General features: G+C 44.3%; 1 protein-coding gene across 5 annotated transcripts in view; it reads left to right on the top strand.

Annotated features, from left to right (window-relative positions):
• ASB5 (ankyrin repeat and SOCS box containing 5) overlaps window positions 1-26,665 on the top strand; it is a 64,075-nt gene that overhangs the window by 3,280 nt on the left and 34,130 nt on the right. For 3 of the 5 annotated variants that reach the window (XM_031440352.2, XM_064477582.1, XM_010974539.3), the window contains 2 exons: window positions 2,177-2,354; window positions 19,288-19,572. In XM_031440352.2, coding sequence (XP_031296212.1) covers window positions 19,377-19,572 — 196 coding nt within the window. In that variant the 5' untranslated portion in view covers window positions 2,177-2,354; window positions 19,288-19,376. The remainder of the gene's footprint in view (window positions 1-2,176; window positions 2,355-19,287; window positions 19,573-26,665) is intronic. The other 2 variants (XM_031440354.2, XM_031440353.2) reach the window with 1 other exon arrangement.

The following is a 26,665-nucleotide window of genomic DNA, read 5'->3' on the forward strand; positions in this document are numbered from 1 at the left end:
TCTAAAATGACACTATGGACCTCAGTTAAGGTTTAGTGCTTTTTGACTGAATATCTTTCACTCTTTGATAATTTCTGCTGAGAACCTAGCGGCAGTAATGAGGGGAGGGGCTGGAGGGCTTGGTCGGCGCTTGAGTGAATAGGAAGTGGTCAAGGAGGAACAACACGCTTAGCTATATGTCCCAAGAGTAGGAAGACCCCTAGCATAAAGGTAAGGTTTCCATCTTATTTGCAAATAATTACTCTTCTGTGACACCATCTGGGTACCAGTTAACTGGCATGTCATGGAGGACTGTTTCATGGATGAAGGCAGAAGATATGAGACTTGTGGGTCAGAGACTGAGGACTTTGTTACTCTTGGCACAGCACACAGCATGAGCTTCACATCCCTCCGAGTCCCTCAGGGGTGATGCAAAGGGCCCTGATGTATGTCATGCACACACACCATTTGCATTTCATCCGAGCAATGTTGAGCTTGAGGAACCTACCCTTCCATAGCAAGCAGTAAGCAAGGAGACACGACCTCCTCTGTCAGGTTGCTCACTGCAGGTACAGCCCTGCAACGGCCTGAGTAAGAAGTCAGGGCTGCACATCGCTGGCTTACCCAGCAAAACGTGTGCAAATGTAAGACATCTGAATAAGACTTCTCTTGCAGTACATAGATTCCAAAAGTTGGGTGCATTTAAGATTGTGATAAATGACAAATTGCCTTCAGAGAGATTGTGCCCATTTACACTCCAGGCACAGTTAACAACCATGGAGTTTTTGTTTTTTATGCTGAGCTGATTGCTAATTTGCATTTCTGAATGCAAGTGAGGTTAGATACGAAATATGTTGGTTGCTCATTTCCTGTGAATTGCCTATCCCAAATCTTCAGCTATGAATACCGCCTGCCGCTTCCTTGCTTGATTTTCAAGACCTCAGATGCTCTGAGTCCACCCCACGTTACCGAATTCATTTCTCCAACACTCACTTCTCCCCTCGCTCACCGTCTCCTGGGTCTGTCATCTCCTCACATCCCGTGCCTTCACCCATGTTCCCTTCACTCAGAACGCCCCCTCTTCTGTAATCCCGTCACATTCTTTCTTCGCATTCCTTGGGTTACAACTCAAGCTTCCCTGCCTCTCCCAAATATTCCTTGACAAGTTCTACTTACCTGGACTTCATTGCTTTGAACTCTTACAGAAAGGAACTTCATAAACCAGAATATGTTAACTTGGTTAATGAAAGACCTATAATTCCTCAAGACTGCTAAGCAGACCATGCCAGTCTTACACTTCTGGGAGTCTTATTTCTATGCATTTCTTTATAGACAGGAAACTAGAAGAACAAAACAGTTCAGCAGAGGGAAAAGCACTTTCTGGGCGTTTGAGGGGACACAGGGCTATGGAGTTTTAAAAACTTGCTGCTTGCAGGTCATTTTATTTCTGTCTTAAGTTGTTCCAAGTGTGACTCTTATGGCGCATAAGGAAATTTAAGAATATATTTCAGGTTTTGTTACAGTATGTACATTTCTTTTCCTTCTTACTTACATCAGAATTACCTGTTCAGCCCGGGGCCCTTCGAATGAAGCAAATTGTCCACTCAGGGGACCTTGCGGCTCCTGGAAAAGCCCATCGTCGGCAGCCTTCTGCAGTGTTTCTCCAGGCAGCTACCTTTCCACACTTCTGTCCTGTCCTCTGTCACTCTTTGCGTCTCGGCTTTGCCCTCTGGTTCTCCATTTGCGTCTCAGGCCCTCCTTTCTCAGACTTGCTTTTTGAGCCCAGCCTTCCGGTCCCCTGTCCGTGGCCCCTCTGTGTGGTCTGACTGTCCGCCTGTGTGACAGGTTAGCTCATGGGTTCACAGCCGCCTGCCCCACGTGCACCAGAACAGTATGCAGAGCATCCTTAGGGGTGGGAGTTGGAAGTTTTACCCGAGACCTCTGGTTTCTGTGGATCTGTACCTCACCCTCCCAAGAAAAGGGAAAAGCAAGAAGCCCTTCCATAATCTCTAGAGAGTCAGAGGCATCCGGAAGTTACTGGGATTCTTTAGACAGACTAGGCAGTTAGTATCCAGCTTCTCTGTTCATGGTATCCAGACAGTGGTCCTTTCAGGAAAGTGAGAAGCTGCCTGTGAATCGTGTGACATTCTCTTACTTGAAGAGCCAGATAACCTTTCTCTCTTCCTGGCCACCTCAGACTCACCAGAAACCCACTGTCGAAACTCTCTCTCTGACACCTGCGGTGGACATCTGGTCACCGGGGAGCCAGGTTCCAATTTACATCCCTGCACACACATCCCGAGGAGCTCATGCCAGCTGGAGCAGACGGACCTGTGAAGAGCTGTCCTCCGCGGGCTGGCTTCAGGGCATCACGTGTGAGTGTGCAGTTCGCCCGGGACCCGGTTGTAACACTTCAGACCCCCAAAGCTCTAGAGTCCAGAAGTCCAGAGTTTCAGACCATGCCTCTTGAGATTTATTACCTTTAACTCATTTGAGTTCTCTGGAGGAAAGTCTCTAGATGTCCGCTGGCAACAAAGCCAGCTGCATCTAGGGTGGATATAAACGGGGGGAATAGTTCTAGGGACCGTGTAGAATGCTTAACACCACAGGCCTGAGACTTCTGCCCTGAGAAGTACCTGCTTGCAGGGTTGGCCCTTGCCTGGCACCTGGGCCAGTAACAGTTCCACAGTTCCCTGCACTGGTATAAAACTTGTCCTAAGGGATCAAAATGTCTCCTGCACTGAAGCTGTCGGCAGAAACACCTGCTTTTCTTCAGAGAGTCTGAAATGTTGGTACGTGCTGGGCAGAGGGTCTCTTTACAATGATCCCCAAGTGAAAACCCTGGGCCCCCGTGAATCAAACCTGTAAGGATGATGTCCTGCAGACTTCTCCCCCAAATCAGACGTTGCCAGGTCCTGGCTTTCTGTGCACTAAAGCTCGTGACCCAGCATGTGCAGTCAGGTGGCACCCCACCGTACTGTATTTAGTCAAAACTCCCGGTTTTCTTGAATGCTAAGAATTTCATAGGTCTGTATCTGTTTGTCTAATTAACTGCTCTGATTTGAAAGCGTGATAAAACATTTCCTGACTTCTTGAGAGGGCCACATGCTTATAGCCGGATGGGACCCTTAAGGGCCCAAGGCGCCAGGAGGACTGGGTTCTATCTCCAAGGTATTCATATTTCCGAAGGGATGAAGCCTAGACCCAGGAGACAGCTCTCGGATATGAAAGCCGGGACTGGGTGTATCTAGAGAAACATATTTACATTCCACAAGGGTAGGGTGAAAACCAGCATCCTTCCCGTCCCAAAGAAAGATTTTGTTCATGCTTTTGTTTTTTTCTCTCCCCTTTTGGGAAGGAGAGGACCAGCTGTCTCTCACAGGTGTATAAAGGGAAAATCTGTCATTCTCTGACCACCATGAGGGAGCTGTTCCCATCTGGCTTAAATTCCTTTGCTCTAGGGGTAAAGTACAGGGAGCAGGGTCCCGTGCACTTAACCACTAATTATAATTAATAAGGAAACTGTCTCTGATTCAGAACATTTCATGTGTGCAGCCAGAATAAATGAATGGGAATGAATATTAAAAACCCAGTACTCCCTACCCTGCGTAGCCAAAAATGGTACACGAGAAAGACAAAGTGTTTTCCAACCTCATGGCAATAGCTGTGAATTCAGATGACTCAGATCTAGAGGCAGATGGGGCCAGGGCCTCATGTGACAGGTGCAGGCGTGGAGAGAAGATGCCACAGGGGACCAGAAGCAGGGGGTCATCAGTGCCACTCTGTGGGTGGTCTGAGTGGCATGAAGTAGTGCCTAGTGCCCCACACTGGCTCTGCCACAGTCAGATGGGCCAACAGAGCTTCCATGGAGAGATTTGCTGACAGTATTCAAATCTCTCTGGGATATCTCGACGGAAGCAAGAAATGGCATGAGTGGAAGCCCTTTATTATGCAGCTAAGAGATATTGTTAAGAACCTACTCTTAAAGGCAGTAAACAGACCTGTGGTCTCTGTGCTGGTGAAACCTAGGGGACCTTCTTGCTATTTGCTGCTAGTTGAGAAACTTTGCATTTTATACCAAGCATATGAAGAAAGAAAGAGAGGCGATCTGGTGAAGAGAGATCTCAGAAGCAAACTGTAGTCTTTAATGAAAGGTCCAAAGAGGGAGCTGACCCAATGCCTTAAACACTATCATTGCTGGATTTTACATCTATAGCTGGACAAATGCACTAAACTCACGTACACATTACACATTCGGTAGCACTGGGGCGCTCTGGAAAGTTGGGCGTGATCCAAGCATGCTCCTCCATGTGCAATTACAGAGTATCTGTACAGAGTGTTTATCTGGGATCCAAAGAAATGCCCTGGGATGAGCAACAGGGAGCGGGAACAGGTGCTTGCTTTCTAATTACCGTGTGCTGTTATCAGTCTTCCAAGGTAATGTTTTTGGCTGCTTCATATGTTTACCACTTACGAGTCGTTTTGCTGCTCACTTTCATAATGCGTCTTCAGTTGTAGACTAAACCACGCCTGTTCTCAGCAGAGCTGTTTAGATCTCAAAATGAGAAATACCTGTTAGTGTCTGTCATGGTTGCCTAAGTAAAATCAAAATATTTAATGATATCAAATGATTGAAGCCACCTTTTTCGATAATGTAATATGGGAGTAGCTAAATTGACGTTTTTATACGTAGTGTCTAGTCAGCCCACACGGTGCTTCTGTTCCGTCAGTGCACTATGAGAATTAATTAGACAATGTTTTAAAATTATTTGGAAATGATAACATTATGTATATTTATAATTCTGTTAGCTTACATATATATATATATAACCTCCAAACCCAATATTTATATATATGTATATATAAGCTAATAGAATTTTTACTGTTAAATATAGTAGTATGTCATTAGACCGTTCAAAACATAATTCTCTGGTTAAGCCAACTGCGTTAAAGAGTAGGAGTCTGTTTTATGGGCCTTGAAACACTGGTTTACTATTCCCATTGTGTTTTTTAATATCTGATTGCTGCTATGCTAAGGAGATTCTGTCTTTTTGGAAGACTTGCTTTAATGAAGACGTGTTCATTATCTGTTTTATTACTGCCTAAAACAACCATGTTTGGTAACAAAGAAGAGAATCTGCTTTTTTTCTTTTAAAAAAGGTGAACCATGGCAGGCAAACTCACTATTATTACAGAAAAGATTCTTACAGCACCTCCTACCAGAAATTGTAACAGTTAGTTTCCAAAAATCTGCTTTGGAAGATACTAGAACAACTGATGCCAGTCAGCCTATTTCTGAAAATTCCTTTGCCGAGAGATGAGCTCTAGAAGCAAAGAAAACAGAAAGCCCCAACGCCAGCTTTCTGAGCTCGCCTGCCGAGTGTGGTGCCCGCTCGTGACCTCACTGCCTCTGATCCACCGAGGGGTGAGTTATTTGAAGGCCCTGCGGGATTGTAAAAGAAGCATTTCATTAGATTGTCAGTCTAGTGTTTTGATCTGAGACACTGTAAATAAATCTCTCAAGCAGCCACCCTCTCCAGTGAGCTCAAATAATCGTTTACAGTTTTATTGAGAGAAAGGCTGACTTTGCCAAAAAGCAGGCTAACAGCTGATCCATTCCTAATTTATTGGTGCAGATTCTCAGATAATCATTATTCGTAAGGAACACTCTAAGTCAAGCATCCACAATTCTTGGTTATTATATTTTTGATTACATCAGTGGTCAGTATATATTATTCAGTGGAAAGCTGAGTACATTGGTGATGGAATCAGTAGAGCTTAAACTCCAGTGAGGATTTTGAAGTGTTGATGATGGGGGGCATCTGTCATTCATGTCTGCTAAATTTTTTTCAGTGCTCTGTCCTTGCAGTGATAGTTCTGCACCTTGCGCATTCTGCCTCCCCAGCACAGAATCCAAAAAACTGCATCTCCCAGCACTGCTTGCAGCTGGGGTACGGACATGTGACTTAGAGTTCACTGATCAGCTCTGGCCTCATGAACCTGTGATTTGACTGCCTACAGAAGAAACAAGGGCCTGACGCCCCGTGTGCAGGCATGGACGCTTGAGTCTGAGGGTGGGCGAAGCCGCGTGGGGAGTCCCTGCGGAGGCTGTGGAGATGGGGTGCTCGCTGGTGGCAGCAGCACCTTCTAGATCGTGGTCTGAGGTCAGAGGAGGCAGTGCTCCTTGTTCTCCGGTCACTCACTAATGCTGAGCTTGTGTGACGCTCTTGTGCAGCGGTTGGCGTGATTTCAAATCCACTTGTTTACGACAAATGGTTTTTAAGAGTGAAGTGGCTTTCGAGAATGAAGTCAGTGTTTTGATGTAGAAGTGACATTGAGCCTCGGGGTGTCACCGTCCACATTTGTGGCTGCCAGTGAGCGCTCAGCTCGGCTGCCGAGGGTCCCCGCGGGGGGCTCGTCGGTAAGGATGGTGAAGCAGCAGCTCTGGCGAGGGGACCTTCAGGTTATAAATGCTCGGAGCTTGTGAGGGCTTCCCGAGCGTTGGGTCTGGGTAGGGCCGCCCTCTGCCGACCCAGACAGCTCCCCAAAGACCTTGGGGCATTAGCTCCTGCCGTGGTGACAGAGGTGACTCCTGTACCAGCAGTGGCCCCAGGAGGGAAGATCGTCTGGCCTGCCAGCACCGCTGTGGCCCTTCGGAGCTGCGGGCTCGGCAGTGGGGGGCTTTGCGCTTTTGTGCCGGCAGCCGGCTGGCAGCTCGAGCTGGTCCAGCCATCTCCCCTGAGAACCAGCTCACAGCAAGGTGCAACTCCCCTGGTCTGGAGCAGCAGTGTAATTAATCTACCAGTGGTTTGGACATGTTATTTCTTTATTGGTGTATTAAGAGAGATTATCCTGTATCCTATTGGCTTGTTGAATTATTAGAATCCCCCTAGTGAACCTGTGTTAGATAAATCCGTGGCAAAGACAGTCTCCATCTCTCAGCATAATTTGTCCTGAAACAGAACAAATACCTTTTCGAAAATGACATTTCATGGCATTAGACTTACCGTTACAAGTCTATTTTCTGGAATATCCAGCCGTTGTTGACTTCTGAGCCTTTGCAGGTACATAATAACGCGCAAGAACCGCATTCTCTTTTTTGTCCTTCAGTTTACAGTATTTACGCTCAGCTTAGTTACAGAGTGCCAGATGACAGCTCATTGCCGATACTTTATTAAGCAAACACCATGTAGTAATATCTAGGACTGCCACAGGGACTCCATAGTCATCTGTGGCCATGTTTGAACACTTGTACTAAGTAGATATTTCTTTGGGGACAGTTTTCTAAAATGAAGTCCAGATATTATCTCGCAAGATGTTTAGCTGTGGAGTCTTTGCTCAGTACTTTCCTTTATGCGCTTGTACCCAGGCTTCACAGAGCAGCGTTGAATTCTGTGCCCTGCGTTTTCCGCTGCCGCACGTCCACGCTTCTGTTGTGCCGTCACTTTGATGTTGTTCTCTGATGCCTGCCTTTCTTTCACTATCCGATTAGTCACCAGGTTCTGTCAGTTCTGCCCTGAAATGAATCTTGCATTTCACCACGTTTCTCAAGTGTTACTTCATTGCCCTAGTTCCAGCCGTCACCTCGCCTGGATGACTGGGGCAGCGTCCCCACCCGCCCTCTGATTCTGTACACACCAGCTAACAGCATCCTCCCTCGCGTTGAGTGAAGCCTTTCAGACGCCTTCCATTTAGTTTAGAATAAAACCCTGTGGACTTGTGATCTTGCGTTTTGGTTCTTCAAGAGGAAGTCACGGAGACAGAGCCCAGCACGCAGGCGGTTTTGCAGGGGGCACCAGGGGCAGTTCCCCAGGGGGCTGACAGCCGAGGGCAGGTGTAGGCAGCACTGCTGGCTGGAGAAGAAGAGCTTCAGTTCCCAAGGGGAATGGGGTACATCACCGCGTCTGCTGTCCGTGGCACTGGGACAGTGGCCGGGCCCCTCTTCAGCACCGTCCTGTGCCCGGCTTCCCTCACACACGCTTCAGGCGCAGTGGCCTTCTGTCAGGTCCTGGGAAACCAAATCCTTGACTCCCACAGGCCCCTGAGCCTCCTCCACTGTGCCTGGCACCCTCTTCACGTGGCCGGCTCTCTGGTCCTTCTGATCCCTGCTTAACGCTCTCTGAAAGGTATCCCCTGGCTTCCCTGTTGTGGATCACCACTGTTACTCTTTGTCACAACACTGCGTTTACTTCTACAATGTACCCGTCAGTTGTATTTATCTTTTAAATCATTATTATCTGGCTTCTTCACGAGAATACAAGACCCATGGCAAAAGGGAAGCCTGTTTTGCGCATGCTTGTTTCTCTGACATCTGACATGGTGTGGGCACTTGAGAAGTGGGTATAAATCTATAAAGCACATGTTTTCCTGTCACGGAAGCTTGGCAGTCCATCAGACTGGTCCGTCAGCCAGGCTGCGTCGTGCGGCGGTAAGAGTGCTAAACCTCAGTGACTCGAAGTGCAGAGGTCATGCTCCCCCTCTGTGTCCCTGCTGGGCACACCTGCTGTCCTCATGCGGGTTCCCAGGCCAGGGGAGGCTTGATCTCCCGGCTGGGTGTCTGCTGAGGTGGGGAAGGGGGAACAGGGAGGGCTGCGCGTCTGCTCTGCAGGCCTCTGCCCAAAAGAGCAAGTCACGTGTTGGCGCCCGGGTCCCAAGGACAGTGGGCCTTCCAGGTTAGCTCTTGTCTCACAGGTGTTGGCCGAGAGCAGCTGACTGTGGGATTCAGTCTGTTCACTGCTGTTAACACAGTTTTGACTTGTGATGAAACTGTATTTTTTATTTCTGGGCAGTCACATCTGGGCATATTACATTAAAGTATTCATGAGATGCCATTGTGAGGCACAAGGCTAATTGGTGTCACCCCCACTGACACCAAAACCTCCGTGGAAATAAATAAGGAACTTAAGAAAACCTGTTGATGTTTGAGAATCACTCCAAAAGGGGAGAAAATAGAACCTGCTTTAGAAATCCATTTACAAAGTTACTCCAAGAATTCCAGATTATACCCCAAAGCTGTATTGTCAAAATTATTTTTATCATTTGTATTACCAGAAAATATAATTTGTGGCATTATTTCTTTAGATACCTCAGTTAAGTTTAAGGAATTTGTCTTAAGAATCTTTTCCAAGTTATCATCAACCAACTCTGTGTGTGTTTGTGAACACATGTGTGTTCTCGTGTGCTGACAGTTGTATGTATTGTATTGTAGCAATGATTAACACTAATAATGTATCAAGCAACTTTAAAGTGATTATTAAAAGGACAAGAATTATTACAGTAACTGTCTGACTAGAAGAGCACAATGTTGTTGCCATACATTATAATAACAAGTTAACGACTGAGCTGTCCCTACTAATGAGTTATTCAGGTACAAGAATGAGAAGATGAACGAGATGGATTAAAAACAGAGCTTGATATACAGGTGTGTGTGCACTGGAAAGCGCATCTGGTTGAACAAAACTTAAACGATAATTACCTTACAAGGTCACCTTATACGAGGCCTAGAACATAAATCTGACTAGGAAACTTGGCCAGGCGTTTACTGATGAAACAAATCAACCTCCACTAAGACTGAACACATCTTGGCCCAGGTGGACATGAATTGATAAAACGGATTATCATGAGATAAAACGGAAGAAGCAAAAAGCCTCAAGACTTCAGGTATTAAAAAATCTCTAAAATGGAATGTCATGAGCTATGTATTCCAGTTAAATTACTATAGAATAAAGCTGCCCCGTTTGACTGTGACCTGATTATGGTGATTCTGGGCTGGCGATTTATGAGGTTGTATTTTTCTATCTACGTGCAGGTATGAAAGAGAGAAATGGGTCAGTAATTGATAAGGATATTGAGGACTCATAACTGACCAGTAAATACCGTTTTAGCAGTCAGAGTCGTCCCAAGAGTTCAAAGGCTGCTCTTTACCTTCTCAACTGCCTTCAAATAGTATTTACTATTCGTCCTTGCGGGAACAATGGATCACAGTTTGGGCATAATTTCCTCTCAGTGTTTAAGCCTATGAGCCTCCTTTGTTTTAAGACAAGCGTGTGGGTCCATGCGGGCAGAGACTGTCGTGTTGACCACCGTATCCTCATTAACGTGAAGAGGCCCTCAGTGAATGTTTTTTTAATTGAACAGTGAACATCATAGAGATTTGATGGAGTTAGACCAGGATCTTTCTCTAATAATAAAGGGCAACCTTGTCAAAGACTTGTCTCCACCTTATTTGTTTACTTTCAGTGCTACTCAGTCTAGCGGCAGAAACTCAAGCGCGAGGAATCATTTTCATTTTTTTATGTATGTTGTGATTGTTAAACTCCAGGCAACGCCTAGTCTTCTGTTACATGTGTTGAGGAAAATGCTTCAAGTATCTTCAGTGACCTTTATTTCCAAGGACTTAGCCATAACCACCTGCATGAGTATTATTGGTTTATTGAGTAAGTGACATCTTTACCTTCATTCCCTCATTCTTCTGCCAGAGGATTGTGCTTAAAAAGTCAAAATAAGGCTAAGCACAATTCCTCTCCTATTCTACCAATCCTTTAGAGTTTCTAAACACTCTTAACGCCTCACAGGGACTTGGAGGGGATACCTCTTCTGAACTCCTGATACCTTTCTTTACGTGTAGAGACACAGCTGACTCTCTCCCCCGCGCTGAGCGACCACTCTGACTGTTAAGTGTGGGGAGGAGGACAGTGTGGACACGCTCACCTCCATTCCACAGTCCGCCTCTCAGGAGCTGGCTTCTTACCCGCAGGAGGCATCTGTGCTGCTCCTCCGGGAGCAAGCTCATCCCCGCCTCACTGAGCAGTCGGCTTCAGTCCAGAACTGCCGGCAGCTGGGTGGATAAATTTTCCTAATTCTTTCAGTAAATGGATGGGATCCTTCAGCTTAGCCTCGCTGGGTCACCAGGGTGATGTATTGACCCCCCTCTTCCTGTTTGTCTTCCTCCTTTGGGAGGGAGAAAAGGTGTTCTTTATGGGACACCCTCAAGCCTTCATCATTTTGTTATGTTGGCCAGGATCACTGAGAAATGAATTATAAGGAAAAAAACCCAACATGGAGTCACCAGAGCCTGGGCTTGGGGCTTGGACTTGCCGTGCGGCAGGGTGTGCTGGCCTGACGTCAAGGATGCCTCACCCTGTGGACGCAGTAGGCACATGATGCCTAAAGCCACGATCCTTTCAGGGGCCCCTGAAAATGCTTTTATCAGCAGTAGTATTCACATTGCCAGGGAAGAACTGAAGGCACAGAGAGCTTAAGTAACTTGCTGGAGGTCATGGAACTAGCAAGTCAGAGGATCAGGATTCAAATCTAGATAGTCTGGCCTCTTGGGAGGCATTCATGTCTGAGCGGGGAACGCCTCAGCCTACAGCCCACCCTCAGGTGACCCGAGAGTAACTAGGCTCGTTCCATATACCGCAGATGTTCTTTGTCATAAACCTTTGTGCGAGAAAATGGGTCAATATTAAATGTGCTTGTTTGAATAGCAAGATCGTTAAACAGAGGAGACTACAAATCAAAGATGCAGAAAACATACACTTTCAATACCTATTTGACCCCAGTGAACTCCTCACTAGTGTTCACTCACTTATTCAGAGAGCGATCTTTCACTTCCTCTGTGTGAGTTCCCAGATCCACATGACAACATGCCAGGGGATGGAAGGCACCATCGTCTTGCTGGTGCCCTCGGCGTTCTTATGGAGTCTGCCTTCTCTTCCCTTGCCATCTGTAAGAGCACCTTGGTTTCAGGGACCTCAGGGTTCATCTACAGATTCATGTTTGTTTCTGCTAAATATCTACCAAGCCCACCACTGCCATTGGCGATACTGCAGACCAAGGCCAGGTGGGGAGCTCCCCTAAAGGATGCTACGTAGAAAGCTTGAGTGGGATCAAACTTGGAGGCGGTTACCTTGAAACAAAATCAAACCAAAGCGTAACTGGAAGGAAAAGCTGAGGCTTGAGAATGGTTCCGGCACCGAGTGAGGAAGACAGGAGAGAAGACAAAATGGAGAACCAACGCTGAGGTTGGTGGTCAAGTGAACAAAGCCTTCTCTCGACTTTGGTTCCTTTTACATTCTGGGCACTAGACAAAAGAGCTACACAAGTTGCCTAATCTCAAGAAAATCTACTGTTGAAAACTGGATGCTGTATTTGTTCCAAGTCCAGGCTGAGTCAGCTGATGCTGATTTAACACCACGAGAGCAAGCACCTTCTCTGCTCCACGCCGTCTCCCCGTGCACAGGACCCACACCCGCGGGATGTGTTGGACTCAGGAGCCCTCCCTTGACCTGCTCAGCCGAGGGGTAGGTTGTGGTTACTTAGTACTGGGAAACTGGAGTTTATTACTGGAGGGCGAGCTGGTTTGTTATTTTCGAAACAGTGATAAAATCAGGGGCTCACAAATTGAGGGGGTGCCTTTAAAAGGAAGTTAAACTAAATGCAGGGCGGATTCTCATACACTCTTATTACAAGTGTGAAATAGAACCATCATTCTGTTTCATAGGTAAGAAAACAGACCCAGAGATTTAAGAAACTTGCCCATGTTCACAGCTGGACCTGGGTCTCCTAAAGACCTCACTCTAGCAATTTCTGCTGCCTTCCCCAGTGTCTCCTGGGACATGCACAATGCCAGCTGCTGGATGCTCCTCAGAAGATGCCCAGGTTTAAGACGGCCACACAGCTTCCGCGGTCTGCACTCCCCTGCTGCACAACTAACTCATTCATGGGCTGGCTTGGGGTCGCGGTCTTACGTAACAAATACAGCCTGCTGTTGCCATTGCCTTATTAGCACTGCAATGACCACATCTTCAGGTAACGTTTTACAGTTCTGGAACCTTACTTTCTTAAACCAGGAAACACAGATTACAACGTGAGATCAGCTTTACTTCTAAGTCCTGGAGTATCTACTGTCTTCCCTGTTTATTCAAGACTGCTGAGCATCTTTGCCAAGGACCTGGGAAAATGAATACAATATTTGAAAACATTTGTGATGAACAAATTTCCTAGGAAGTTAAAGCCACTCTTGAGATCTTAAAGCAAAAATATATCATTTATTTCATTCAGAGCATTAGTTATGAGTCCCAGTTCTAGAAATGGGTCTGTCTTCTAACACCAGAGGGAGTTGGATGGATTTCTTTATATGAGTACCTGTTTATAGTTGGCAGAAGGTACAGTGCTTCTGGAATTTGGACATTTAAGACAAACACACAGCAAGTCATAGTGCTTATTATGCAATAGATTCTAATCTAAATAATTTAATGGAAATAATAGAAATCATTACAATATAACTGGTATTTGCTGAGCTTTTATCATGCAACATAAATGCTGTGTATTATTGCATTTAAACCTGACAGCATGTGAAATAGATCCTTCCCTTATGGGGCTCAGAATTAGAGATAAAAATCAGATTTGAAAGAAGCGCAAGCAAGGCAGCACCTATGATGTCAAAGACACTGTGATCCTGATTTTCTGAGCCAGTTGGCGGCATCTCAGGGCAACTGGCACGTTTCACGTCTTTATTCATGCTGAAAGTGCATCTATAAAAATGCTGGTGAGGTGGCCTTGCTGCACTTGAAAGACCACTCGTGCGATTTCACTGCTGATATGGTCCCACGCTTTGGATCTAAAAATCGATGCCATAGTGAAAGGTTTTCCTTTAAGTCGTCTTTAAAATAGGTGGTTTGTCAAAATGACATGGTTACAACAAATTCTCAATCACCAAAGGTTTGGGTGGGGCCGGTTGGCTTCAGCCCAGTGAACTGCACAAGCATTTAGTCCAATACTGTTTATGGCACAAAGGTCTGCTGTGGCTCAGGCTGAGAAGGTGGGATAACAGTGAGTAAACCAGAGAGCACGAGTGTTTCAGGTCTAAGCCGTGAACGATGGCATGGAAAGAACTGCAGTGAGAGAGACTCGGGTTGGAGCCCCAGCACTTCCCTCTGAAGAGGTATGATCTTGGGGAAGTGACTTAGCCTTTAAGTCTCTATTTCCTCATCTTGTACAGAAGGGGTGATGACACCTACTTTGAACTGTCTTTATAAGGACTCTAGAAAATATAGATGTCTGGACTTTGCCCCTAAATGTGAGAGAAACACCAATTCAGATTGGTCTAATTAACAGCTAAAAGGAATATATTATTTCATATAACTGTCAAATGCATATGACCCTCAAATCCAGCTGCTTCAGGTGCGGCTAGATCCAGGTGTTCAGATGAAGGTGCCATGACACTACGTTCCCAGAGCTTGTCTGCGCTTCCTTTATATTGGCTTCATTCCTAGGCAGGCGGATTCCTTCCCAGCAAGGGTGGTGCCTGACATCTTCGGGGTTAGATCTTGCTGTCTTAATTCCCCTGCCAGGTAAGAGCGTCTTTCCCAAAACTCCAGCAGAAGTCCCAGAAATACCCATCACTGGCCTAGTTTGGTCAAGTGTCCTTCTCTGGAGCCAGGAGATCAGATACCCGGACTGAGGTTGGGTAGATGTGATCCTCGAAATAAAAGCTGGGTTTATAAAAAAAAAAAAACTTGTAATAGATGAAACATATAGAACAGTCTGCGCTTGGCACATAGTAGGTGTTAGTAAGTATATAGCAATTTAAAGACAATACATGTAGAGCTACCAACTTTCAGCCACGTTTTCCTGGACTGCACACAAATAACTAGAATCTGTTCGACCTAAAGTAACCTCTAGTCTGGACTGACCACACATGTGAGATTTAATGTGACACAGTTTTTAGGATAGAAGCTGTTCTGAGTTTTGAAGAAAGCCTGCGATTTCCCCCTAAAGAGCCTAGATGAAGTCTAAGTAAATGACAACTTTGTGGGTAGTATTTTACTTTTTTACTTTTCTTGTGGATTTTCATAATGCTAGCAGGAATTGCTCTTTTGTTCCATTATACTGGCAGTGTGGCTAGGAGCCAAAAGCAAGAATTTACCCCCAAGTAGTGCGGTCACACGGGATACAACAGCTCTCACTCCAGCTTTCCATCTAACACTGTGAATAATAGTATGATGATTACAGCCTTTAGGAGGGTTTATCCTTCATCAGTGAGTAAAGATAATCTAATAGGCGCCTGAGACATCGTACCTCTAGTTCTGCTGGGAAGACGGTACTACCTGTGACAGCCGCATGGCCTCACAGGGTCTAAGTCTAGGCCAGGAGTTTTGACAATGCGCTACGTGAAGTATCTACTTCCGTGATGACAGCTTTTGGGTAAGCGTGGATAAACTGATTAATCAGAATCTACCAAGTCTACAGAATGGAGATAAGGCTAAATTCAGCTGTTCATTCCCTTTAAGGATTTCAACTTAAAGTGTAAACATTTCTGTTTAGTTTTGAATTCCTATGTATGTAAACATGTAAAGCTCCAGTGTGTTCTAACCGTCTAAGAGCTTTATTTGCCCTTATTTTTTCTCACACGATTTCACAACATTAAAAAACGAGGGTTGTGTTTTCAGTGGTGCTTTAAGCACAACAGTGAGCTATTATCCAACCATAACAACGTGCATCATTTTTCCATTCATTTTATTAGCCACCATTGACCTTCGGATTTATGAGCAAATGACTTTTCTCAGTTTGTATTCACTGTGCACAAATCCTCCTCAAAAACAAAGTTCTGAGGCTGGGACGATGCCTGCCATTGTACTGAACGTTAGCAGCCTTGCTGTTTGAAATGTGTCCCTGTAGTTTTATTGTTTGCAATATTTGGAATAAAAAAAGTCCACTAGAGCCTTTAGATTTCTGCCATAGAGTAAGGGATCACATTTTTTTAAAAGGAAATGGTTATTTCAATGGTGTCCCTCGATTTCCTTTCCATAAAAATATTTATGCTAAGATTTATCAACTGGAAAGCACTAGAAACAGGCACTTTTTATTATGTCCCCTTGGCATTTTTAGTCTAATAACTTGGATCAATACTGTAGCTTGGTCAAAACAGTCTGGCGCCGTAATTTCTGGAAATGAGATTCTTGTATCAGAATTTGAAGACTAAGTAAGTCTCTGAAACACACACACACACACACACACACACTGTCAATCCATGTTGTGCCTGGGATGCTAAAGGAAGCTGAGTGAGAGACTTGAAAGGGGAGGGTTGGGTCACCCAGGGGGTGGCCTCATAGAGGAACTCTCCTCAGTCACCTGTGTGGTGGAGAGGAGCAGAGACAGAGTATAGAAAGTTGACAAAAGGAGGAAGCCCAGGGGACTTTTTATTTGGCAGTTGCTTCCAGGATCACCCCTGAACACGGATGTCCCGATTCCCACTCCATTATCCTACTAAAATGCTGAATTGAAGGTCACCAGTGAGTGCCTCCTGGCCAGACCTAATATCTTTTTCATGATCTTCATTCTTTTTGTTCTTACTCAGCCATTTGACCCTGTTTTGAACACTCAACATGGTTTTTAAGGCACGAACTCTCGACTACCCTGTACTTTGGTCCCTCCATCTACTTCCTCTCTGCTGCTCTTACGGGAGCTGCTCACCAACCCTTAGCTTTGAATAATCCAAAAGTGTTAGCCCAGTCACCAGTCCCCTTTCCTTTATTCCCATGTATCAAACACAGGATTCCATCTCATGTAATCATCAGAGCGCGTGTAACTGCCCTAATTTACGTTCTAATTTGGGGACCTGATTAAATACAGATGTCTTCACTGTGTGTGATCCTGTGTGACTGCCTCACTCTCCCTCCGAAGGAACAGTCCTTGTTCATTCAGACTGTGAGCGCTTAAAAATAGAAAACATGGGCAGTAACTTGAGCTTGCATTTCAGAGTCAGAACTGTGTTCAAATAGCGCTGTTGCTCAGATGAGCTTTTACACATCACTAAAGCTCTCTGAACTCAACTTCCTTCATCTTTAAAACGGGAATAACAGTAATACTCACCCCTCTGAGACAGGCCAACATAGTAAATGAGAAGATTTATGCAAAACATGTAGCATGAAGTAGCATGTAGCGACCTCTCAGTAAGTGATTTCTTCCTGTGTTTTTAACTCCTCTCATCACTCAATCTAGGAACACAATTGTTGAGCCCCTCTTTGGTTTGATGGATTGATTGATTGGTTGATTGATTGATTGATTGATTGAAACTAATAAGATTGGATGTGTTGGGATGTGCTGGATAATCAGCCAGATCACTCCACCACATCCTCTCTGCGTGGTAAATTATAGAGCTCTTTATCTCAGTCCATCACTTAAATTACTAATCAATATTTTATTTTTTAAGAAAATGTGAATGCCAGGGAAATAGGTGCACAGTATTTTTCCTATGTCTTTTAAATATTAATGAAATTATTTATGGTGTTACTTGGACGGGCCTACAATGTGAAAAATACAGCATCTAGTTTATTTTTGATGACTTCACTTATTATGAGTTATCTTATTTAGCCTTAATTTTTATTTAATGATTAACGGAATTAGAGATGGTAAAAGTTGCCAAAGGAGAGTTTATACTAACCAAGGACACAGGTGGGGATCACAGAACTCACTAAAACAAAGCATGACAGCTTGACACAAAATCCTACCTATTGGATAGCAGTATTTTTCTACTGGTAAAACCACAGAGAGTTAACCTTAGTGCCCCAAAGATAGCAGCCTTATTGAAATAAAAGTGATCCTCAGCCCCAAAGAATCCAGTCCCCCGATGAGCCGATGTGGAGATAATTATTTATAATAGCACTTACTGGAAAAGAGGAAGGAGTGAAACCTTAGACGGACACTGAAGCGTGACTTGGGGGGGTTATTTCTGATTCTAAAGCTCCGGAGTGGAAGTCGGGGCAGTGACTCAGAGCATTGTGATGGTGCAGCTGTCCAGGGGCTGCCCCTCCAGGGCATGTTCCTGCATCACCCACGGGGCAGGGGAACCGGAGGGAGATCTTCCTGTAGTCACTGAGCTGACCCCGCCTCACCACTCTCTAGTTCATTTTCACTGATTCCCAAAGCACGTGTGAAATGGCACACTGGCCCAATCAACGGCCGCTTTAGTCTAGTTCTCTGCCTGTGAAAACAAGACCAAGGGCCATTTTCATCAAGGGTAGTAACTGTTTTCTAGTATACCAACCTAATCTATTTTTCTGGGAACCACCCAGTCATTAGGGAAAGAAGAAACCTGGGTTATTTGACCCATTTACTTTGCAGCAGGGCCTTCTTTGTCTTAGGAATGTTCCATGTCAATCAGCGCAACCAGAGGAGGGTCACGGCATGAAAAGCCCGCAGTGCTCACCAGTACGACCAGTCGTCGCCGTGCTGCTTTACCCCACGAAGAGCCACTTCCGTTTGCTTATGTCTCTGTTATTATTTGATCTTGGAACTTCTCAGGAGAATTGAGAAGCAGTACAACAGTTAACAGGCCCCAAACGTGGTCATAGAAGTTATAAATAAGCTCCCTGTGTAATGTTCCATTTTGTATTTGGGCATATTGTTCCTCATAATTCACTCTATTTCTCTTCTAAAAATATAGCTTGTCGAAGGATGCCGTTAGAGACAGTTGGATTTCTTTCCTAAACTAAAGCAGATTGGGGTTAACAGAGATTATCGGCCTAAGAAGTGTATCGTTTTGCTTCGTTTGGGAGAGTCAAGATGAAACACTGCAGTTTACTTGATAATTCTCTGGATATGCAGCCTCCTCCAGGAAGCCTTTCTGTGTTCTTCTCTACCAAGATTAGGCCCTTCCTTGTATTTATCTGTTTGTCTGTTTCCTCCTCTGGACTCCGAGATCCTTTTGGCAGGGACGTCCTTTGTCTCTTCAGCAGCTAGCAAAACGATTAACACAAAATAAGTGCTTAAAAAGTGTTCCGCGGATGGACGAACAGCCTAAATACTTTATGGCTTTCCAGGCTATCCACGTATAAACTTCTTCCCTGACCACAGTGAAAGCAATATAATTGGCTAATTTGATGAGTGGTCACTAAATCATCAAGTCACAGACTACTTCATGATTTAGCTAGTGGTGGATAAACAGGGCCGTTGTAAAGGCGTGAGCCGATGGACTCAGTTACACCTTGATGTCTGAATGTCACATTAACACCGGGAACCCCCTGACACAAAGGCTCCAAAGCATTTGTGACAACTAGATACCAAAAACGGAAATCATCCGTATATGAATTTCAATACCTGGATTTTGAAACTCGGAGCAGGGAGGCGGGGTGTCATCTTATATGGGCACGGGAAAGCCAGGAGTCTCGGGAGCCGGGCACGTGTTGCCTTTGCTTCCCTGGAATATTGTCAGACCAATAGGCGTGTGCGGAGCACTTTTACGGACAGTATAAATATTTTGAGCCGGAGGCATCATTCCCAGCTGATACTCTCTTTCCGCAGGACCAGCTGTTCAGGGGCACCCCGGCCTGGAGCCAGGCACGCTGGAGACTTGGATCTAGCGACAGGCAGCGGCGGAGTCCTGTGCAGCCATGTCGGTGGTGGAAGAGAGCCGGCCGTTTGCCCAGCAGCTCTCCAACGTCTACTTCACCATCCTGTCCCTTTTCTGTTTCAAGCTTTTTGTGAAGATCAGCCTCGCCATCCTCAGTCACTTCTACATAGTGAAAGGCAACCGCAAGGAGGCGGCCCGGATAGCCGCGGAGTTCTACGGAGTAACCCAAGGACAAGGTACGTTTTCGGCCCTGCGCTCTCGTTCCCCTTGACTTCAGAACATCGCGTGTTTCCTTTAGGGACTGCTTCAAAGCGAGGATTTTGTAAACTTCTCATTACAAAAAACATGTAACTCTCTTCACAGCCTCATAGAAAAGAAAATCACTTTGCTGTCTGAATGTCAGGGTCACTAAAATCAAGGTATCATTGCAAATTAGACTAATAACATTACTATTAAATATACATTTTTCTGTTATTAAATGTTTTTAAACTTTTAACGTTTCATTTTCCAAGCCACAGTCTTACAGGTTTCCGTTACTGATCGCTCGTCCCTTGTTCTTTAATATACCTGAGTGTTTATGATTTTTAAATCAAATCTTTAGTTATATGTAAAATAGCTGTTGTAAGAGAAGACTTAAAGATTTTATTTGTTTTTCATAATTTTTATTTTACCTGGATTAACCACTTGATTTTAAGATAAAGCATGAGGTGGCAAATATTAAGATTTCTGGCATGTGCTTTCCTGATAGAATTGTTGTTGCTTTGCTTAATTTGTTTAAAAAAAAAGATTATTAAAGGGCAGGAAGGTGAATTAACAAACATTACCTGCGTTTGGCCAAGTACATCCACCCATGTTCCATAGAAGAAATGGAGTATGAGACCAAATGAGAAACAATCACTTTAACCACAGACTTTAAAGGTTGTAAAAACATTTACATTCTATTGGACTGATATTCTGCATGATAAAAACAATTCTTATGATTGGCTTCAAGGTGACATTTTAATTTCTTAGAGTCTTTTAATTGATTTCTGGTTTGAAAATCATCAGGCAAGCATGCACATTTTAGAGCCCCAGATACCTCTGAAGTAACTTAAATTTTCAGAATCAAAGTATACCATCACATAATTAGAAAATGTAATTAAAAAAAAAAAAGAAGAATGCTTGGAATAGAAAGCTTGCCTTCTTACAATCTATTTTTCTGAATTTTTTGATTTGTGGAATAATTTATTTTGAAATCTAGCTGAGTCTGTAGGCACGTGGGAAGTTGAGTAAAGGCAGAAAATATTTTATGGCATGTGAAGGAAGACTGTTCTTATGCGAAGTGGGGCATTTATGTACTCATTCAGAGGGAGGAAAATCCATTTGCCAGGATGAAAGTCTCATGAGGAAGAGGGGACCTAGAGGAAACAGGCAGCATTTAATCCCTCGCCCCCCAGCGCTGCTTCAGAACACGCATAACTATTTCAACGTGGCGTATACTGTGTTGGTGAATGGAGTATTCTGCTTAAAAAAAAAAAGCAAACATAGGAAACTAGATTTTAAAACAAAACCTGTATTTTTAGATATAAGACTTAATTGGGTATCTGATCATAAGGTGACAAAGTTGACTGTCGGGCAGCCAACAGCTCATGACTTCATACTCAGATCTGGTCTAGGTTTTATGAGAATTGCCACACATAAAAACTGAAATACCGGCTAAAAATGCACATTTTTGTGTGTGTGGATCCACAAGGGTTTTAGAGGACGCAGTGGGAGCTCCTTGTGTACTTACTTACAAATCAGAAGGAACAAGTGTCCCCTCTTTGGCCTGATCTCAGTCTGCTCATGTTGGGAAGTCACCAGAACAAGTGAAATGGCTCTGTGTTCCTGTCTCCTTTCGTGCGTCTGTGTTAGGATAGAGTGGAGCTGAGGGCTGTGTCCCAGAAGGGGGAGAAAGAAGTCCACACTCACTAACAGAAAATGCTTTTCCTAGGAATCCCCATGGGGAACATAAAGTTTTCAAATGTTTGTCTTTTGTTGTTTTTTCATATCTATTTAATAAAATTCTCCGAATATCTTGCATTATTCTATATACTAAACAGTGCAGTATGTTATTACAGTTTTTATTCCATGTAAGCATAGTTAGTCTCCAATTTTATTCTAATATTAGGAGGACAATCGGGAACCTTACAAACCTTCTTGATCTGCCTCTAAGAATTAATACTTCTTTGCCCTGGAAATTATTACTTTCTCTATTTTAACATAGCCTTTTCTTTTACTTACTACAATTAGACTATTTTTATTTTGTTTATGTTTTTGTAATTAACTAATCGGGCTTAATTATCTTTGTTTAATCTAGCAATTTCCTCCTTCCTAGAAAAGATTATCACCTTCATTCCACTTTGAATTAGGTTTCTCTTTCCTACTTTTAAGACTTAGCCAGATTGTTCCCCAACATTTCTGATGTGGAGTTGCCAAATTCCATGAAATACGAGATGATGTGTGTATTTTCATGTCTTTCCTAATCACAGAAGACCCCGTTGACAGCATTCTGGACGCCCTCCCCGTGAGCAGCAGTACTTTGTCATGAAATAGAAGGAACCCTGTCTTCCCAGATACTGTTGCAAATCAGCTCATCCTATTAGACAAATGTAGGGTGATCTTCTTTAATGCATTTTCCAGTCAGACTTGAGACCAGGGAATGATCACACAGCCAGAATTCTGAAAGGCTAAATGGAAACTAAAGTCACTTATGATTGTTTCCTTCTTGATCCCTTTGCGATTCCAATAAACCTTAGAGATCTGCCCTTTCATCTTTTTATCAACTCCACCGTCCTGTTGACAGACTTGTCGGGCTTTTCTGTGTCGCTGCCTCCTGTGTTGTTCTTGCTGTTAAGTACCCTGAGTGCACTCTCTGCCTCTCAGAGATCTAGCCTGTTTTTAAAGCTAGCACTGTACTTCGAGACTGACAGTGAGACTAACAGGAGCTGAAAGGCATGTTCAACCGTGATATCGGACAGTCTGGAGAGCAAGTGAGGATGTGGGGGAGAAAACTGATTTTGTGAAATCACTGAAGGGCCTGGAAGAAACTATATGCAACTAATATCCCAAGGACACTTGAAGAGGCAGCTCCCCTCTTCTGCTAAAAATAATACTTTTCAAGTTCTGTCTTAGGCTCTGAGGACAGTTCAGTGGTTTTACCCACAAGGTCAGCACTAAGCACCTGTTTGTTAAATATCCCTGATATTGAAGCCCTGAAGAAACAAGATATAAAAAAGGGGCAAAATGACTTATTCCCAAGTATAGGTAGTTTATTCCAATTGAGGAGACAGTTTATCTACACGTAAGAATTACTTCCCAGCTACGCTAAATGCCAAGCGAGTCTGAGGAGCAGGAAGGTCAGTTTCAGACGTGGGGCCCCCCTAGCTGTTTCCATAGAGGAGGCGGATCTTGAGTTGACCTCAGGAACGCGCAGAGGCAGGAGTCAGGGGTGCACACACATACTAGGAGACAGTAGATTTGACTGGAGTCAAAGGTTTTTGTAGTAGAAAAACGATAATAAATTGGGCACAGATATGAAAGCATTTGAAAAGCAGGCTAAGAAGTTCAAACTTAACTTTGAAGGCGGTAAGAGTCACTGAGTGTTTTGGTTTGAGTGAAGGTGGGAAAATGGGAAAAGACACATAGAAAACGCTAATTTCAGATCAGTTTGTACAGTAGTGATCTTTGGAGTTGGGCAGTGGGACAGGTTTGAAGTAGGTAGACCAGTTGGTCCCCCTGCCATAAGGCGGTAAGGAGGACCTAGGTTTGTTTGGAGGTGGTAATGTGGATAAAGGAGAAAGAGTGACAGCAAAAAATAAATGAAAAGAGGAAGAAAAAAAAAAAAAGAATCTGATGATACCTTTAAACAGCATTGGCAGAGAGAGTAGATGCTATCTTAGGGTCTCCCAGAATTAGACATTCACGCATCTAAAGGGAAAGTGTGCCAGTCAGAAGAAGGATTTATTAGCCATGGGGGCGAATCTGCAGTTCCCAGGCAATGCCACCCCAGAGAGGGTGGTCTTCGGCTCCTTGTTGAGTCTGGTGGGTCTCCCATCCCTCGTGTGAAGTGTCGGGGTGAGTCAGGAAGTAGCAGAACTAGAATCTGAACCCTGGTCTTACATTTGACTTATTTCGTGTTTATTCCCTTTGCTCCACCTTTTCATCGCCAAGTAACCTTGTGGGTGTGACTTGGCTCTCCATCTCCATCTGTCCACAGAAAGAGAATGTGCTGGCTCTCCCCAGCAGTGTTTCAGTCCATCTGACATTTATGGTCCTCGTTGTAAATTAATATGTTTGCATCTTGACATCACTCTTTAGTGTTCTGTGCTCTTGGAGCTGTAAGTCCACCTCTGAGATGTGACTTTGCTCCAGCTCTGCTGACAGATCAAGTTTCCAAGCCTGCAGGGCCATGGACCAAATTTTAGACGGTGGAAAATTCATGGAGGTAATGTCTCTATGAGGCCACTTAAAAAACAAGCTTGTGACACTCAGCCTCTTTGGGTACCCCTTTCATGGCTGAGGCTTTATATAGAATGTGTGTAGAATCATCTGGTAGAATATGTGTGCTTGTGATTTCATACATTTGGTTTCAGGGTTGCAATTAAGCATGCTTTTTTCTCTGGACGGTCTATTGTTGACACTTGGAAACAGGATACAGGGTAAACGTGCACCGCGAGTCAAATGGCGAAAAGACTTGTCATTCCGGAGAATAGGGTAACCTGGGCAGGAAAAGCAGCTCGAGGGTTATATGATGTACTGCTCTTTCTCCATCTGTAAAGTCCGTCCCAGGTTTAAAAACAACTTCAGGAACTGACCCCCACGGCGGATGCCAGCGAGGGCAGCAGCCATGTCCGTTATGCACGTTCCCAGGGAACAGCTTGTTTCCTGTGACTTTTGGTGCTGTTGCGTTTATTGTGTGTGGGCTTAGTTATGGTGGGAACATTTCTCAGAATCTCAGCCATGAAAAATTTCTAGCCAACCTGTAGGATGACTTCTTTCACGGTGCTTATTGTATAAAGGTATAAAAATACCTCGGAGATGTGAGAGGTCGGGGACACGTTTTCTGTGCTTAGGTGGAAGAACACCACGTAGGAATAACTGGGCTCAACAGAGCTGCTCCTCTGGGGCAAAAGACGTGACGTTATTATCAGAAGTGCCACCAAAACAAATTTGACGAGACTTTGATTTTGCCCACGTTCCCCTATTTTTCATACATGCCAGAGCACTTTTTTGGGAAGAGACCATTATAATACTGTCAATTAAAACAGGAATCTGGGAACAAAGTTTACAAGTTTACAAAAGACTTTGTCATATTTTAATGTATTCATATCGTTCCTCTTCCTCTGTTTGGAGAAATGCATGAATTTTTGGGATGAAAGAACTTGGCATGGCTCGTGACAGCTTAGAAGGGATCCGTCTCCCTGAGAATACCCGTCCCGTGCCTTTTACCTGTGGACGTATCTTCTAAGTCAAAGGCACTGCACGAGGCATCAAGGATAAAATATACAGACAAACCACAGTTCCTCTCCTAAAGGCATGTCTAGCCTAGTGGGAGAGACAGCGGGAGAACCAAGCAATTTAAGCACGGTGAGTGTGATGTTAACAAAGGTAGAGAAGGTGCCCTGGGAGCACAGAGGAGAGGGTGCTGAGAGCAGAAGCGTTCTGCCTGGGGCACGTCAGTGGAATGAAAGCTGTGCTAACCTCGTGCTTCCTCTCTCGTGATCACGCACATGTCCTTAGTCATCATGCTCGAAAGCTTCCCACTCCCCGTTGTCACTCCCTGTTCATTTTTTCGTCTCTCAACCTATTATTATTATTTCTAACACATATATCTCCTGCCTAAATCTTTCCCTAAAGGCCCAAGAGTTTTATTGCGAAAAGAATTTATTTTTTAGGAAAGAACAGGTATGCTCATTGCTTGTCCACTAAGCCTTTTGAAAAATGACAAGCACTTTAGTGAACAATTTCAAAATGAATTTTGTAGCTAAGTGACATAGTTACAGTCAACTCTGAAATTTATGTATAATGAGGACGGTTAAAGAGTGAAAACTGGATCTCGACCTTCTGCTTTCCAACTTGCTATTAGATGATGGTAAATTATTCAAACAAGCTACTTTTCTTATTAATGGATGTAAACGACACAGTTTTGAATGCAGTTCAATTCAGTAACTACTTGGATACCTGCTCTGTCCCTGGCACAACATTAGGTGCTGCATGTGCATAGAGGCGTGCGTACAGGTGTGGCCGGGCGTCCGTATGTGTGTGCACCACATGCAGTATATGACTTGCTGTTTGAGTGACAGGAGTCTTGGATCAGTGGAGCCAAACCTCGCACATGGAAAACAAGCAAGCAACAAGTAGAAACTCATAACGTTTCTGAATTGAACACAGGTAAGTTCTGCAGCCAGTGTTCTCTAAGGAAGTCCGTTGAGGGTATCAGGCCTTTCCTAGAGAAGGTGGAGCTTAAGGTAAAACCTCAAAAGCAGAATATATCTGGTTCTGTACAAGTGCAGATGAAACCAAGCTGAGTGTAAAGGAAAAAAGAATGTTTAGATGTGGAACTGAACAAGCCTGGTTCATCGGGGGCAAAGGCTGAAGTCTAAGTGTTCTATAAGGAGACAGAGGTGGGTGGTTCTTGCCAAAGTAAAAAACAAATGCACGTGTCCTCAAATTGTACATCCAAAAGTAAGTAGTTCTCTTAAGAGGTTCCTAATGCCTTTACTGGGTTCAGCCTACAAGAAACAGTCAGTAGCTGATGACGGAACTCACCACCACCACGAGTATTTTACAAAACCCTGGGTGTCATGAGTCAACGTGTCATTACGTGTCAAGCACCTCTGGACACTGAGTCAGCAGCACGTATACTCAGAGTGATTCCATGGCAGTTCTGTGGACTCCTGCTCCCATCTCAGCACGTTAAGCTCACTTTCTAACTTGAGAAAGAAAGAGTAAAGTTTATCCCCAGTTTCAGACAGACCGTGTCATTGAAAGCAGGTGGAGTATTTAGAACGCCTCTTCCCCTGGAACCACTCCCAAATCAGTTTAAAAAAGAAAGAAACAGGAAGGAAGAAAGAAAGGGAGAAAAGAAAGAAGGTAAGGAAGGAAGGAAGGTAGAGTGGAAGGATTTTGGCATTTCTTTTTTACCAGCTGCATAAAGAACAAATCATTCATTCTTCCCAGCCTTCTCTCAGCAGTGCTACAAAGGAGACCATTGGCTTTTTAAACTGGAAATGCCCCAAGAATATCAGGTCAGGGAAGGAGAGGCTTAAGGAGGCATAAATTGTTCAATTGTTAACACTTCCAGGTGGC

This window comes from Camelus dromedarius, chromosome 22 (genome assembly GCF_036321535.1).
Source record: "Camelus dromedarius isolate mCamDro1 chromosome 22, mCamDro1.pat, whole genome shotgun sequence".
Lineage (NCBI taxonomy): Eukaryota > Metazoa > Chordata > Mammalia > Artiodactyla > Camelidae > Camelus > Camelus dromedarius.